Genomic DNA, 14,722 nt, shown 5'->3' with positions numbered 1-14,722 from the left:
GAGAGCACAGGCATGAGGAGGCCTGGGTGCTGACAGCTGTGCCACCTGGGCAACGTCCTATGTTCCCTCCGTTCTAGGTGCGAGGGATCCAGCAGCGATCAAATAAGCCAAATATTTCTTCTTGTGGAAGTTACCCATTTCTCCTAGAAGGGCCAGGTACTAAAGAAAGAAACAGACATATCAGGGCCAGGGGTGGTCCTTGCTCTAGAGAGAAATAACAAGGGGTGGCTGCGGGGGTGGCAACCTGGAGGGCTGCTATTTTAGGCTCCAGAAAGGCATCCCTGAGGAGGACACATTTGAGCAGAGGCACTCAGAAAATGTATGTCAGGTGAGCAATGGAGCGATGAATGAATGAATGAATGAATGCAATGGGAGCCCTCAAACCCAGGTCTGTCTGACTTCCGGGCCCCTGATCTTCACCACCACCGCCTTCTTGCTGTGCCCATCCCCGAGGAGTCTGGCCCAGTGGCTCTGGGCTGTTCACTCGCTCTCTCTGGGCCTCAGTGTCCCCATTCATAAAATGAGGATGGTGCTAGGGTCCCTCAAGCTTTCATATTTTTAGTACCAGGCGTGGGCATTGTCATCTGAGCACATCCACTGGGCTCGGCCCAGTCGTGGCTGCAGCCCAGCCCGGAGCCTCAGCCTGCGCACACTCCAGCACTTTGCATCCTTCAGACCTGACGGCATGGGAGGCCCCTGGGCCCCATCCTGCAGTGCAGGGTGCTGAGCACGGCAGGGAGTCTTGAGAAGAAGGGAGAAGCTCCGCTCGCATTGAGCTGTTTCTTGTGGTTTCCCTGCTGCTGCTCTGGTATCTCTCTCTGGCTTTACCACAGCGTGCTGATTTTGTCCTTGAGCCCTCCTCGTCTAAAATGATGCGCCCTCCCCGCCCCCAGCCCTTTCTCCTGTTGGTGACCAGAGCTGCCACTCACTAGGCTATTTATGGGGAAGCACGCTCTCCAATGGGTCAGCATCAAGATAAATTCTGCAGACTTGCGGAATCCCCCTTGCTTTGCTTCAGTTGTGGCAGGATGTGCAGTAAATCAAACCTAATGCATTGCAGATCGCCCTGATCAGATCCTGCTGCAGGCGGCCCTGGAGGCAGGCTTGGGGCTGAGGCACCCTGCCGACTGCAGTCTCCAGCAGGACCTGGCCCTTCTCTCAGCTCCAGTTTTAATCAAAATTCTCGGTGTCAGCTGTAGGGAAGGTGGGGCAGCTAGACAAGCAGCCATGGCGGGTGCCTCAGGCTCGCTCCATTTAAGTGACCTGGGGACCGGGACCTGCTGGCAGGGAGGGGGGAGGGCCTCACCTGGAAGCCCAGGTGAGATCGCAGGCCTCCCTGGCACAGTGCCCTTGGGCAGCCTTTGCTTGTGTAGCATGGGCAGGACAGCAGCCCCGGGAGGCTGAGGACTGAAGGGTCCGTGGGCACACACTCCCGCCTGGGGCATCTCCAGGACGTACTGGGATATTCGGCTGACCCGCTGCAGAGTCTCAACAGAGAGCCATGTGTATTCTAGGGAATTCTGGGGTCTCCTAAGCAAGCTGGCTCTGTCCCAGGCTCCCCAAAGCCCACGACCCTGACTATTCCTGGGCTGGCAGTCACTGAAGACTCCCTGTCCTCACTGATGTGGTCCAAGGCCTGGCCTGGCGGGTTGGCTAACCCCGCAGACCAGCGTGGACAGTTGTCCCCATCGGCCCGGCCTCCTAGCCTCATCAGCAGGATTCGGCTGGCCAGGTCCCCTTGAAGTTCAATCTTTGCTGGAGTCAGAAGGTGTGGGCCGAGGCCAGCAGGGAGGGCAGCTGGGCACGCTTCTGCTGTGCAGTGACCTTGCCCGGCCGCTTAGGTGGCATATCCGAGGGGAACAGACAGGAGCCGGCTTCCGGAGGCGGCTCCTCCCGTAGGTCAGCAATTACAGAGCCGGGCAGTTTACAGCTCTGGGAAGATGCAGGGCAACTGCAGGCCAGGTGTACATGTGTTTAATTTTACATTCTCTGACTTCCGCTTGATGAGGAAGTGCTTTGAAATGAAGCAGAATGCGGGATCCTTCAAAGGATTCACTTCCTTGGTGCTTTATTTTCTTAAGGGGAAGCATGAGAGACAGATGAGGATTGGCAGGGGAGCGCGGTGCCTCCCCCGCCCCCTTGTGGAGACATTATCTGCTGTAAAACTGTCGCTGAAGGATGGAGAACCAGCTCTTGGCTGCAGTGGCCCTCAGATAATGTCATTGGTGAGCGATGACCCAGGGTTTGTTGGCACCTCCAGGGCTCTGGTGCCAGAATCCTAGCCGAGCCTGGTCAGCGCTCCTGCCTAGGGAACGAAGGAGCAGGGCCTGGTGTCTGGGGATCCCGTGTGAGAACTCTAACCCTTTCCCCACCAAATATTCATAATCCCTTTGAATCCCCTGGAGATCCTATAAAAATACAGAGAAAGATTGAATAGGGTGGAATGGGCCTGACATGCATTGCTAACCAGCCCCTGGATGCCGCTGGCCCACGATGTTTTGAATAGAAAGACCCTTCCTAGAGAAGGTAGCCACTGGCTTCCCGGGTCCCTGCAGGGGTTCAGGCTCCACAGAACAGAGAGCGTGGACTTGGCTGAGCCCCAGGAGCGACGGCTGTGGGACCCAGGGGCGCTTGAGCACTTGGATCTGCATGTGGGAAAGGGGGCGGTGCTGCCATGGGCAACCCTTGCTTGGGACTTGGCGTCTGGTGTGGCCTCTTGCCTGTTAGATTTGCCCTTCTGAGGGTGCTCAGATAAGGCCTGTGGGAAACTGAGTCCCGGCGGGGAGGAGGGCCAGCTCAATAGCTCATGCCACGGACCAGCTCCGCGCGTGTGACAAGGAGTTGATTTAGTTGGTCAGGCCAGCTAACGCTCCTCTGCTCCCCGGCTTCACAGGTCCCGGATGAGAAGGTGCTGACAGCAGTCGAGTCCCACCTTCTCTGTGTGCTGGGGAGCAGGGCCCGTGGCCCCAGTGTCACCGATGCCGAAGAACAGCAAGGTGACCCAGCGTGAGCACAGCAGCGAGCATGTCACGGAGTCGGTGGCCGACCTGCTGGCCCTCGAGGAGCCGGTGGACTACAAGCAGAGCGTCCTGAACGTGGCGGGCGGGCCAGGTGGCAAGCAGGCGGCGGCGGAGGAGGAGCTGGACGCCGAGGACCGGCCGGCCTGGAACAGCAAGCTGCAGTACATCCTGGCCCAGATCGGCTTCTCCGTGGGCCTCGGCAACATCTGGAGGTTCCCCTACCTGTGCCAGAAAAACGGAGGCGGTAAGAAGCAGGCCTGCTGGCCCTGGGGTGCCCTGCGCATGGGCTGGGCTGAGGGGTGAAAAGGAACCCCCGCTCCCCCGCCCTGGGCAGAATGGGAACCCTTGTAGGTTGGAGCTTAGTGTTGCGGAGTAAGACCCCCAGGAACTGCTAAGCACTAAGAGCTGTCAAGAACCCGGACAGCCAGGGTTCAAGTCCCTGCCAAGCCAGTCAGCTCTTTGCATGCAGCCTCAGTTCTTTGTTCCTCACCTGTAAAATGGGAATAATAGTTATTCCTGCTGACAGGAGAGTTGGGAAGATGAAAAGAGCTTTGCATGTAGAGTGCTTATAACATGGTGTCTTACACATTGTGAAGAGCAGCTTCTGGCCATTATATTAAATGCTTACTAGGTGCCTAAGCACTTACTGGATATTAGTCTGAAATTGATGACACTGCTGATATTTGAGCATCTTGGAATAATCAAAGCATCAGTTTCATGTGGTTCAGCCATAGAATCCCCTCAACAACCCCATGTTGTTATCATCCTCGTTTAAGAGACTGCAGAACTGAAGCACAGAGAGGTTAGGTAACTTGCTCAAGGTCACACAGCTACTGATAAAGTCAGAATTCAAGCCTGGACAGCTTGGCCCCAGGGCCTGCGCACGCAATCACCACACCTAGGAGGGGTCCTCATGCCTCTCGCTGAGTTTGAATCCCCTAGAGCAGCGGTTCTCAACCTGTGGGTCGCGAACAATGAAAATACATCCTGCGTGTCAGATATTTACATGACGATTCAGAACAGTAGCAAAATTACAGTTATGAAGTAGCAACGAAAATAATTTTATGGTTGGGGGTCACCACAACATGAACTGTATTAAAGGGCCGCGGCATTAGGAAGGTTGAGAACCACTGGCCTAGAGGATCTTACTCTGGTATCAAACCTCTTCTCCCCAGAGCCTGAGTCTCAACACCTACTGGGTCTCAACACCCCGAGGCAGTCTTTCAAATCCCAGGAATAACCCTGGGGTGGGCCAGAATGAGACTCAAAACTACACTGAGACATGGACTGTTAGCGACCCAGGAGACCTCAGAGTCCCTGGGACCCAGTCCCTACCGCCATCCTCTGCGGAAGTTGCTACCCCCTGAGCGGCGCTCCCTGCTGCTCGGGCTGATGGCCTGAGGCTCTCGCAGGCTGGGACATCAAAGGAAATCCAGGTGTGTCCCTAAGTGTATTTGCTAAGGTGGAAGAGGGTGTATTTCCAAGTGATTTCAACAAGGGTTAATGTGGAAAAGCACCTCTGATGGCCCCGAAGTGCTGCCCCAGCTCACATCCCCCGATCACTGTGCTTACTAGCGCGGCCTCGGCTGGTGGGGAGCCCAGCAGGCAAGGCAGCGCCTGGGCCTGCGAAGGGGACGGGGCTGAGGGAAGGGTGCCCGGTGGCGGGTGGCCAGTCTGCTGAGGACCCCTCTTTGGGCAGCATTCCCTCGAGGCTTCCCTGGTTCTTCGGGGAGAGGAGAAAAGCAGCCACAGAAGATGCCAACCTACTTCTCTGACACCCCGAAACCCATCTCCCTGCACATCTTGCCACCCAAGGACATGGGGGTGAAATACACAACCAGTTGGCTGTGTCCCTTTGCTGTCCTGCAGGTCATGTCTCTCCTCTCCCGTTTCCTGAGCCCAGGATCGAGACAGAATAGGTTATAAGACTGACCCGCCCTCCTGGTAGGGCCGTGATGGGGCTGCTGGTCAGTGACGAGTGGCATTGATGTGTGCATGTGTGAGTTAGCGAGCTGGCTGCTATGTGTGAGGCTCAGTGGGTTGCCTGCCCTGGAAGCCTTTCCCAGTTAGCTCTGTGGTCAGCTGGTTTTGTGTGTGTGGTGTGTGTGGTGTGTGTGTGTGTGTGTGTGTGTGTGTGTGGTGTGTGTGGTGTGTGTGTATGTGTGTGTGTGTGTGTGGTGTGTGTGTGTGTGTGTGTGGTGTGTGTGTATGTGTGTGTATGTGTGTGCGTGTGCATGTGCATGTGCGTGTGCTGACATTGCTCGTGTGAACCTGGAGGTTCTGCCCTGGCTCCCTGGAAAGCGTCTGACCCTCTGTTGTCCTGACGTCCCCTCCTTGCGTGTGCCTGGTACAGATTAGATAACAGCTGACTGTTGCCCAGTGCCAGGTCTCGTGCCCAGGAGATGCCCATCCCTCAGGTTTGTTGGTAGATTGAGCACATATTGGGGAGCATGTGGGATGTCATGGGATGGGGGGCAGAGCGGTGAGGCTGGAGGGTCTATTGGAGACTCCCAGCTCACTGGGCTTGGTCTGGGGGTGCTGGGTGACCATCAGGGCACTGGTGACTGGTGCTGGTCTGGCCCCGTTAGGCGGACAGGCAGGGCTGTGCCAACAGCATTGCTAACAGGACTAGGTCATTGGCACAGCTCTCGACGGGATCGCTCGTCTGTGTCCAGACAAGATTTTAATTTTCCTGCTAACTGCCCTGTCACTGGAAACGAGATTGTCGGCTGTGAAGCCCAGGACAGAGTTTAATTTATCATCTGGAATCTTCAGCGATTCCGTTCTCTCCTAATGGTCTTCCCAGCTCCACTGTCCTGAGCTGCTCATTTCTCCCGCTCCTCCCACTTGGCTATGGACTCGCGGCCACGCTGGTCGGACCTGTCTCCCTGCGGAGCCTCCGCTCCCCCAGTCCGCCCTGCCTGGCCCGGGGCGGGGTCTGTGCCCGGGGCCACTCCACCTGGGCTGCTGCTCTGTAGGAGGGTGGTGAACAGTTGTGCCCAGAGTACATCGCTGGTCAGTGTGTCTGCTGGCGTGTGACTGGATATGTGGATTCTGAGAGGCAGTACAGTGTCTGTCTGCCCGCCTGCCTGCCTGTCTGTCTTTGGGTCTAGCCTTGTAAGCGGGAGGCATTGATGTACCGTGGACCCTCCCTTCGTGTTTCAGGTGAGGGGAATCCGGGAAGGGGAGGGTTTGGGTGACCGGAGTGGTCAGCCACACCAATGAGCCAGACCATCCCTGGAGGAGCACAAGGACCAGGGGTGGTTTGAGATGATCAGAGATGTGGGCCGGACGGTAGGACTGGCTGCCAGCCCTCCTTACCCTGGTGCCAGCCTCAGACACCTTTCCACATCCCCCTCTCCGCCCAGGTGCCTACCTGGTGCCCTACCTGGTGCTGCTGATCATCATCGGGATCCCGCTCTTCTTCCTGGAGCTGGCCGTGGGCCAGCGCATCCGCCGGGGCAGCATCGGCGTGTGGCACTACGTGTGTCCCCGCCTGGGCGGCATCGGCTTCTCCAGCTGCATCGTGAGTCGGGGCTGGCCCCGGGCCCTTCCTGGGAGGCAGAGGGGCTCCAGACAGGAGTCCTGGGCCAGGGCCAGGACAGGGAAGGAGCCCCTCAACGTGGGAATGGCTCCCAGCTGGTCTCGGGACCGTTATTTCCGAGACTGGAAGTTGTTGCCACTGCCTGAAGCAGGGTATAAATTTGGGAATGTTACGAAGGAGGAAAGGCCAGGACATGTCACAGGGGGTGCGGGGACATCTCTGCTGGCGTTCAGGCACATGTAAGCCACCCCGGTACTCCGCTCTGCTTACAGCCCGTAGCTCCCTGCGAGGGAGGCCCTTCCTCTTTCCGTGGGTAAAGAGGATGTTAACTGGGCAAGTGGGTGGCAGGAAAAGGCGGCCCTGGGCACGGGCATCCTTGTCATGTTGTTGTGCTTATGGGCAGAGCTGGAGGAGGGTCAGACAGGAGCGCCCAGGGGAGAGGGGGTAAGGCTTTGGCACAGTGGGAGGTAGGAAACCCCTGGACGGGGAGTTTTGTGAGGCTCTCGGCTCATCCACAGGCCTGAGTAGTGCTCTGAGGAGGACAGCGAGCCTCCCTTAGGGATACAGCCCAGGTGCCCACGCTCACCTGGGACAAAACGGGGATCTGCTTCTGGAAGGGACCGAGGATGCAGAGCCCGGGGGAGGGTCATTCTGGGCATCGCTCCTGCACAGGTTCACACGGCTGTACACAGCCCACTCCACTGGGGCTGCCGTGAGTGGGAGGGGGTCCTCTTGGACTGAAAGCACACGAGTAAAGGAGTGGGTGCCCCTCTATATCCCCTAACTTGTGCTATGGGAGCGTCCGCTCCTGCACACCAGGGCTCGGGTGAAATCAGGTGAAGTCGATGAAGCGAGGGGCCCTCAGCTGTCTCACGGGCCAGCAGGTCACTGGTGCATAGTCATATCGCTGCCCCGGGAGGTGCCGGGCCTGTTATGGTCCATGCAGTGCGAGAAAGCACTGCTTTCAAAGAAGCGCCTGGGAGCCTCAGTCAGTTCTACCAAAGGTAATTCTATCGCTTCCAAGAAATGAGAGGTGACATTCTCCTGGAGATGAGAAACGAGAACTGACGTCTTTGTAGAGGCGGCTGCAGACCGTCCAAGGGAGAGGAGTGTCCCGAGAGAAAGGTGGGCACAGGAAACCAATAAGAAGCATCCAGAAAATCCCAAAAGGCACCCCAGTCTGGGCATAGTGACTATGGAGGCAGAGCTGTGCGGGTCCCACGCCCGGGGCAGCTCTGACACTGTGCAGCCGAGGCATTGGGAAGGGTAGGTAGTGCTCTCAGCCTCCTAGAAAAACGAGAAACTGGAAAGGATTAACATGTTATGCGTTTATTGCTTAAAGGAGAGACTTTATGGGAAGCATTCCTCGGTGGATTCTTTGAATACCAGATGAATGGAGGGTTAGGGGGGGCCTTGGCTGCCCCATCTCCTCCCCGCTCCTCCTCCTCCAACGCTGTGCTCTGCCCAGCCTCCGGTGGGGGGGTGGGGGGGTCTTCCTGCCGCCCCCATGACCCCTGCCCTCGGGCCCTCGCCCTCAGGTCTGCCTCTTTGTCGGGCTCTATTATAATGTGATCATCGGCTGGAGCATCTTCTATTTCTTCAAGTCCTTCCAGTACCCACTGCCCTGGAGCGAGTGTCCTGTCGTCAGGAATGGGACCGCGGCAGGCAAGTTCGGGGGCCCCTGAATGTGACCAGCCGGGGACCCCAGCCAGCCCTGTCCCAGGAAGGAGTCAAATGAGCCAAAGAGGCTTAGGCACAGATTTGGGATTGCATCGACCCGCTGTGTTACCTTGAAGAAGACACCTGCCCTCTCTGATCCTCCTTTCCCCTTCCGATGCCCTCTCACCAGCCTGTAGTTCTTTTTTTTTTTTTTTTAAATATATTTTATTGATTTTTTTTTTTTTTACAGAGAGGAAGGGAGAGGGATAGCGAGTTAGAAACATCGATGAGAGAGAAACATCGATTTAGCTGCCTCTTGCACGCCCCCTACTGGGGATGTGCCCGCAACCCAGGTACATGCCCTTGACCGGAATCGAACCTAGGACCCTTGAGTCCGCAGGCCGATGCTCTATCCACTGAGCCAAACCAGCTAGAGCCAGCCTGTAGTTCTTAATGGGGTTGAATGAACTAGTGAGTGCAGGTAAAACTCTGCAAATGGGGACTCTTCTTAGGTGGTTGTCCACTACCCTGTGCTACTCAAATACCATCCTCTCCTGACACAGTTTTAATTTGTATGTGCTTTCCATCAAAGCCTGGATGATTTATCCCACCTCACAGATGGGCAAACTGAGGCCCAGAACAACTTTCCCGTGGTCACACCCCTGATTTAACCAAGGGAGGGAATCCGAGGGAATCCAGGTCTTCTGCTCCCAGTTCAGGACCTTCCCGAGTTCTGTCTTACCCTTCCTGCCCTCCACTGATGGGCGTGGGCAGGGGGTGGCATGAGTGGGAATATAGATTAATGAGTCCTGAGGCTTCCCAAGCCCTGTCGGGAGCCCAGGAGTCCTCGGGGTCTTCGATCCTGGCTAACCCAGAACAGGCACAGCCCCTCCCTGGCCCTGCCCCCTTGCCCCTGCCTGGGTGGGGGTCCAGGCCCCGCCACTGAGGCTCTGCTGCCATTGCAGTGGTGGAGGCGGAGTGTGAAAAGAGCTCGGCCACCACCTACTTCTGGTACCGAGAGGCCTTGGACATCTCCAACTCCATTTCGGAGAGTGGGGGCCTCAACTGGAAGATGACGCTGTGCCTCCTTGTGGCCTGGACCATCGTGGGCATGGCCGTCATCAAGGGCATCCAGTCCTCGGGGAAGGTGAGTTGGGAGGGGCACTCAGACCCACAGCCTGAGAAAAGGGTGGAGGGCAGGGGGCCAAGAGATCCGGGTCGCCCCACGCAGGGTCCTGTCGGTGGGCTTGGCCTCCGGATGGCTCGGGATGAGGTCACAGGCTCCCGAGGAGGCCATGGGGTGTCATTGCTACAGCATTGTTCCTGGGGACAGATCCTCAGAGGGCTGCACACGGGTCTCTGCAGTGCAGACCAGCAGAGCCCATACACCTTCTCCCCCGTTCATTCCCCTCCGAATGTGCTCATGCTTCTTTGTCACCTGTCACTATTCATGCACTGCCAGGGCTGGAGAGGACGTTAGGGATCCTGCAGCCCAATCCACTCATTTCTCAGGAGAGGAAACTGAGGCCGAGGGCGGAGAAAGCACCTCCCTGAGATCATACAGTCAGTCTGTCCGTCCTGGAGCTGGAATTAGAGCCCTGGCTGGCTGGCTGGGGCCTCGGGTTCTTTAACAGACCTGATGAGCAAGGACGCCAAGCCTTTGGAACAGCAGCGTGGTCTCAGCCACCTCCTCGTCCCTCTCTAGAGTTTAAAATTGTAGCCGACACCTTGTGGCGCTTGGTGTATGAGTGCCTGTGATCCGCAGCCACCTTATTTGCTAGGAGTTACTGTGCCCATTTTATAGATGAGGCGATGGAGGCACGCCGAGGCTAAGTACATAGCCCAAGGTCACGTGCCTCCTAAGTGTCTGGCGGCGGACACGCACGCTCCTGACGGCCATACCGCCTGCCCGGCCGTCCTCCTGATCTGTTTCAGTGCAGCGAACATGGCGTGAGCCTCTTCTTCGCGTGAGGCTCGGTGCCAGGCACATGGGGATGTGGAAACGCGCAAGAAACACACATGCTAGAAAATAGGACATGATTTATAATCACAAGAGGCAGGACCTTCTGCTGATGGTTTTGCTTGGGAGCCGTGACTGTAACCTCCTGGAGGCCTTCTGTCAAAGGCCTCTAAGGACAGGGGGGACCCTCAGGGGGTCCGCTGGAGCCAGGGACAGAAACGCAGGCTCCAGACATGAAAAAACGGAGGAAGGGAGAGCAAAGGGTTCCTCGCCCCCTGGGCGCCCCGGGGGGTTGGGGGTGGGCTGCAGGCCCAGCCATGCTGACTCCAGCTTTCTGGGCTCCTGTTTCTGCCTTGGCTCCAGGCCAGACATGCGGTGGGGTTGGCCCCGTGCCCAGGGTCCCGGGCTCTGCTTTCTGCAGCTATCAGCGGGGCTCATGTGCCCCAGCTGTGAGGGGGAGGGAGGTGCCAGCTGCAGGAGGGCCCTGTCCCACGGTGGGTCCCTGTCTTCCCTGCAGGTGATGTATTTCAGCTCCCTCTTCCCCTACGTGGTGCTGGCCTGCTTCCTGGTCCGGGGGCTGCTGCTGCGAGGGGCCGTCGATGGCATCCTGCACATGTTCACGCCCAAGGTAGGCATCCGGGCACCCCAGCTGCACTGGTCCGTCAGCCTTGTGGGGCATAACACTCCGGGGGACATGCTGGGTGTCAGGCCCTGGAGGGATGCCCTGGGGACGGAGCATGGGCCCTGCCCTCAGGGTCCCCAGGAAAGGGACAGCGAATTTATTTGGGTGGAATCAGAAACAGCTTCAGGGAGGAGGTGACACGGGAACTGAGCCTTCAGGAGCAGGTAGGATTTCATGAGTGGCAGGAGGACGTTGCAGTCAAAGGAACCGCGTGAGCATGAGTGTGAGAAGCACCGGGTATGCTTGAGGGAAGTCAGGCTTGGCTGGAGCTCGGGGACAGGGAGGGGGGATTCATGGGTGCATCTGTGACAGCAGAAACCAAGAAGGTGCCTCAGAGAAGGACGCTCCCCGGGAACCCCAGCTTGTACCCAGGTCAGGAGAACAGTGTGACTATTTTATCAGAGACAATGGACCACATGGATAGTGACTGCCCTCAGCGACTCCATCCTCATCTCTCCTCCCCGTGGCCCTGGCTGGGGCCAGGCCGGACCACTGTGCCCGTTTTACACGCCCGCGCAGGCGTCCTGAACATGGTCACCCAGGCTTCCTCCTCTGCCCACCATGTGTCCCTTCCCTTTTAGACCACCGGGCATAGCTGGTCCACTGAGGAGCAAGAGAATGTCAAATGCAGGTTGCGATGTCCTTCAAGGTACCCCAAGCAATGGAATTAGTAACCCCATGGGCAGGCTGAGAAGCCCACCCCCAAATGCCAGCTGACCAGCCACCAGCAGGGGCCGGTGAGACCCCAGCCCATGGGCCTGGGTCAGAACCCCCCCAAGTTCAGGTCTTAGCATTGGCCCTCAATAGTGCCATGTCACACGTGTGTCACACACACGCACACAGTTACACAGAAAGTTCGTGCAGATCACACAGAAGAGCCCTGATTCAGTGGGTTTGCAACCCCATCCCCTCCCCACGCCCCCATGCGTGCAGCTGTGCACAGCTCCCGGTGTCGGGGGTGGCAATGTGCAGGACACCCGGCTCCCTCGCCGCCAGACCGCAGGAGCCGGCCCTCGGCATGCTGGGAAGTGACTTCTAAGGTTTCCATGGGAACCACCGCGGAGGTCCACTTTACGAAGCACTTAGTGAATCTCCAGAGGCATGAGTGTGACTCGGGCACGTGGCCGGCGGGTGGTTGTGAACACGTGGCGTCTGACAAAGGAGAAAAATGCAAACCTGCTTTCTTTGGGGGAAACCAGCCCTAAGAAGAAAGCCGACTGTTTTATGAATGACTTCAACTCTGTTTCTAGAAGCTGCCTGATGTGAACAGTGAGTCTTTCAGTTTTACTTTACTGAGCCTTGTGAGCAAAGGACAGACTCCAGAGATGGTGGTAAATGTGGAGATGCACCAGGTCTCCAGATGGGCCCCTGGTGGTGGTGGGAAAGCGGGGGTTTAATTCCAGGAGCAGGGGAACTGGACTGTGACGCCGGCTGCCGGGCGAGCACAGGCAACGCCGCTCCCATTTGATTCAGACGCTCTTTAAAACATCTTGTTGTTTTATCTCAGGCATATAAACACACATACTTAATATACAATGAACATTCTTAGGAAAAAAATACTGCAGATGCCGTATCGTCACAGCGTACTCTGATCCCACACCCTTCCTCCCCAAAGGTAACCACTATCCTGAATTGGGGTTTATCCTGCTACTACATTAAAATTTATTTTTTGTAAAACATATAGGCATGTCCATAAACAACACATAGCCATTTTGCGTACTTCTAAACTTTACATGAAGAGCATCATCTTATATAAACCTTGTTTTTATTTTTGCTCAACACTTTTGAGATTTAGCTGTAATGGTATTTGTAGCTCTAGTACATCCGTTTTCGCCGCGATATAGTATTCCACTGTAGCACTAAACTCAAATGGATTTATTCATTCTCTGGTTGACCATCGTTTAGGTTTTTCCCAGTGTTCACCGTTGCTGGTAACGCTACAATAAACATTATTACACGGGTCTTCATGTGCACAGGCCCTCTGGGTGTATGTGTTGGGGAGTGGAATTGCTGTCCCAAAGGGTATGCGTAGCTTCAGTGTTCCTAGATGTTGGCCAAATTGCTCCAAAGAGGTTGCGTCTGTTAACACTCCCACCAGCTGTGTGTGTGAGTCCCAGTGGCTCCACATTTGGTAGACTTCAGTTACCATCAATCATATGGGTGCAGAATGGTTGATGTGCGTTTTGAACAGCGGCGGGGCGCTCCTTTCCAGCACCCTTTCCTGGAGTTCAGGAAACCATGTAATCCCACTTTAGCAGAGGCCAGAGTCTTCATGAGGCGAAGTATAAAGAAATAAATCCAGAAGGCTCTGGAGGATCCAGGTCCCCAAGAACCAGCAGGCGTGGCCCCTGGCCCACTGAACCTGGTGACTTTCGGTCCCGATGAAATCTGTGGGGTCCATCTTGAGACTTTGCCCACTGAGCAGTTACGGGGCAGCTCCTGCCTTTGACCCTGGAGGGATGTGTTCAACAAAGAAAGGGGGCCTGAAGGTCAGCCCTGTCCAAAGCTGCCTAGAGATCCGGTCATGAGGACTGAGAAACGGCCAAAGCACTTGGCCACAGAGGGATCGCGTGACCTCAACAAGAGCAATTGAGGTGGTGGTATGCTGGGGACAGTCTCGTAGTAATGGGTTCACGGGAACATTGAAGGTGAGAAATTGGAGACAAGGGATAGAAACCACTTATTTTCAGTTTTGCTGTAACAGGGCACAGACATGAGAAGTGGGGTGCTAACTGGATAGGGCCATGGGATCAAAGGTGTTATTTCAGAATTTTATATAAAAATAAGCCATCAGACCCTGCTGGTGGGGATGGAAACGGTGCAGCTGCTCTGGAAGAACAATCTGGCAGTTCCTTAGAAGGTTAGGCAGCGTTAGCACGTGACCCAGCAGCTCCCCTCCTGGGCACACATCCAAGAGAGCTGAAAACATGTGTCCACACGAAGACTTGTACGCCAGTGTTCGTGCACCATTGTTCGCAATAGCCAAACAGCAGAAGCAGCTCAAGTACCCATCAGTGGACGAATGGAAAAGTGAAGGACGGCCTATCCATACGATGGACTCCTTACCCAGCCATCAGAAGGGGTGAGGTTCCCATCCATGTGTGGGTGAGCCTTGAAGACATTATGCTAAATGAAGGAAGCCATTCACAAAGACCACATGTCGTATGATTCCATTTACACGAAACATCCAGAACAGGCAAATGTGTACAGACAGAAAGCAGATCAGGGCTGGGTTTGTGGGCAGGTTGGGGGAGAAATGGGGAGTGAGCGTTACTGGGTACAGGCTCTCTTTTCGGGGTGCTGAAGATGCTCTAACATTGGTGATGGTCATGGCTGCTCCATGTTCTAAAATCTAGTGTGGTAATGGCTGTTAAGTTGTGTTCCGAGACTCTGTTTCCAATATGGGGGGAGGTATTCCCCACGCCTCCAACAAGCGCTTCTCGGAAACCAGCTGGGAGTCTGAGAATTCAGCTCAATTCCACTCCATTCTGAAACTACCCAGAGGTAGCATAACATCTCCCAGGTTAGGAGTTCAGTCCTCAAGGCCGCCCTCCCCAGATGCCAGTCACAAGCCTGGGATGTCACCTGGACTTCTGACCTGCTGGCTAGAAATAAGAGGTTCCCACAACCCCCTCCTGGGGTTCCATTAATTTGGTAGAAAGGCTCACGGAACTTAGAGAGACGTGGTACTACATCACCGGTTTATAATTAAGGATATAGCTCAGGAAAAGGCAGATGGAAGAGATGCTTGGGGCAAGGAACGGGGGCAGGGTGGGAGCTCCCGCGCCCTGCAGGTGAGCTACTCTCCCCTCATCTCCACCTTCTCACCAGCCTGGAAGCTCTGGGGCCCAGTCCTC

The 14,722-nt window shown here is 56.1% G+C and overlaps 1 protein-coding gene across 3 annotated transcripts in view; it reads left to right on the top strand.

Moving 5' to 3' along the window:
* SLC6A17 (solute carrier family 6 member 17) overlaps positions 1-14,722 on the top strand; it is a 38,580-nt gene that overhangs the window by 13,447 nt on the left and 10,411 nt on the right. For all 3 annotated transcript variants that reach the window (XM_059675361.1, XM_059675359.1, XM_059675360.1), the window contains exons 2-6: positions 2,894-3,264; positions 6,389-6,546; positions 8,103-8,229; positions 9,189-9,370; positions 10,701-10,811. In XM_059675361.1, coding sequence (XP_059531344.1) covers positions 2,979-3,264; positions 6,389-6,546; positions 8,103-8,229; positions 9,189-9,370; positions 10,701-10,811 — 864 coding nt within the window. In that variant the 5' untranslated portion in view covers positions 2,894-2,978. The remainder of the gene's footprint in view (positions 1-2,893; positions 3,265-6,388; positions 6,547-8,102; positions 8,230-9,188; positions 9,371-10,700; positions 10,812-14,722) is intronic.

This window comes from Myotis daubentonii, chromosome 18, assembly GCF_963259705.1.
Source record: "Myotis daubentonii chromosome 18, mMyoDau2.1, whole genome shotgun sequence".
Classification (NCBI taxonomy): Eukaryota; Metazoa; Chordata; class Mammalia; order Chiroptera; family Vespertilionidae; genus Myotis; species Myotis daubentonii.
Note: the sequence above shows the minus strand (reverse complement) of the source record. Positions and strands in the feature narration are given on the sequence as shown.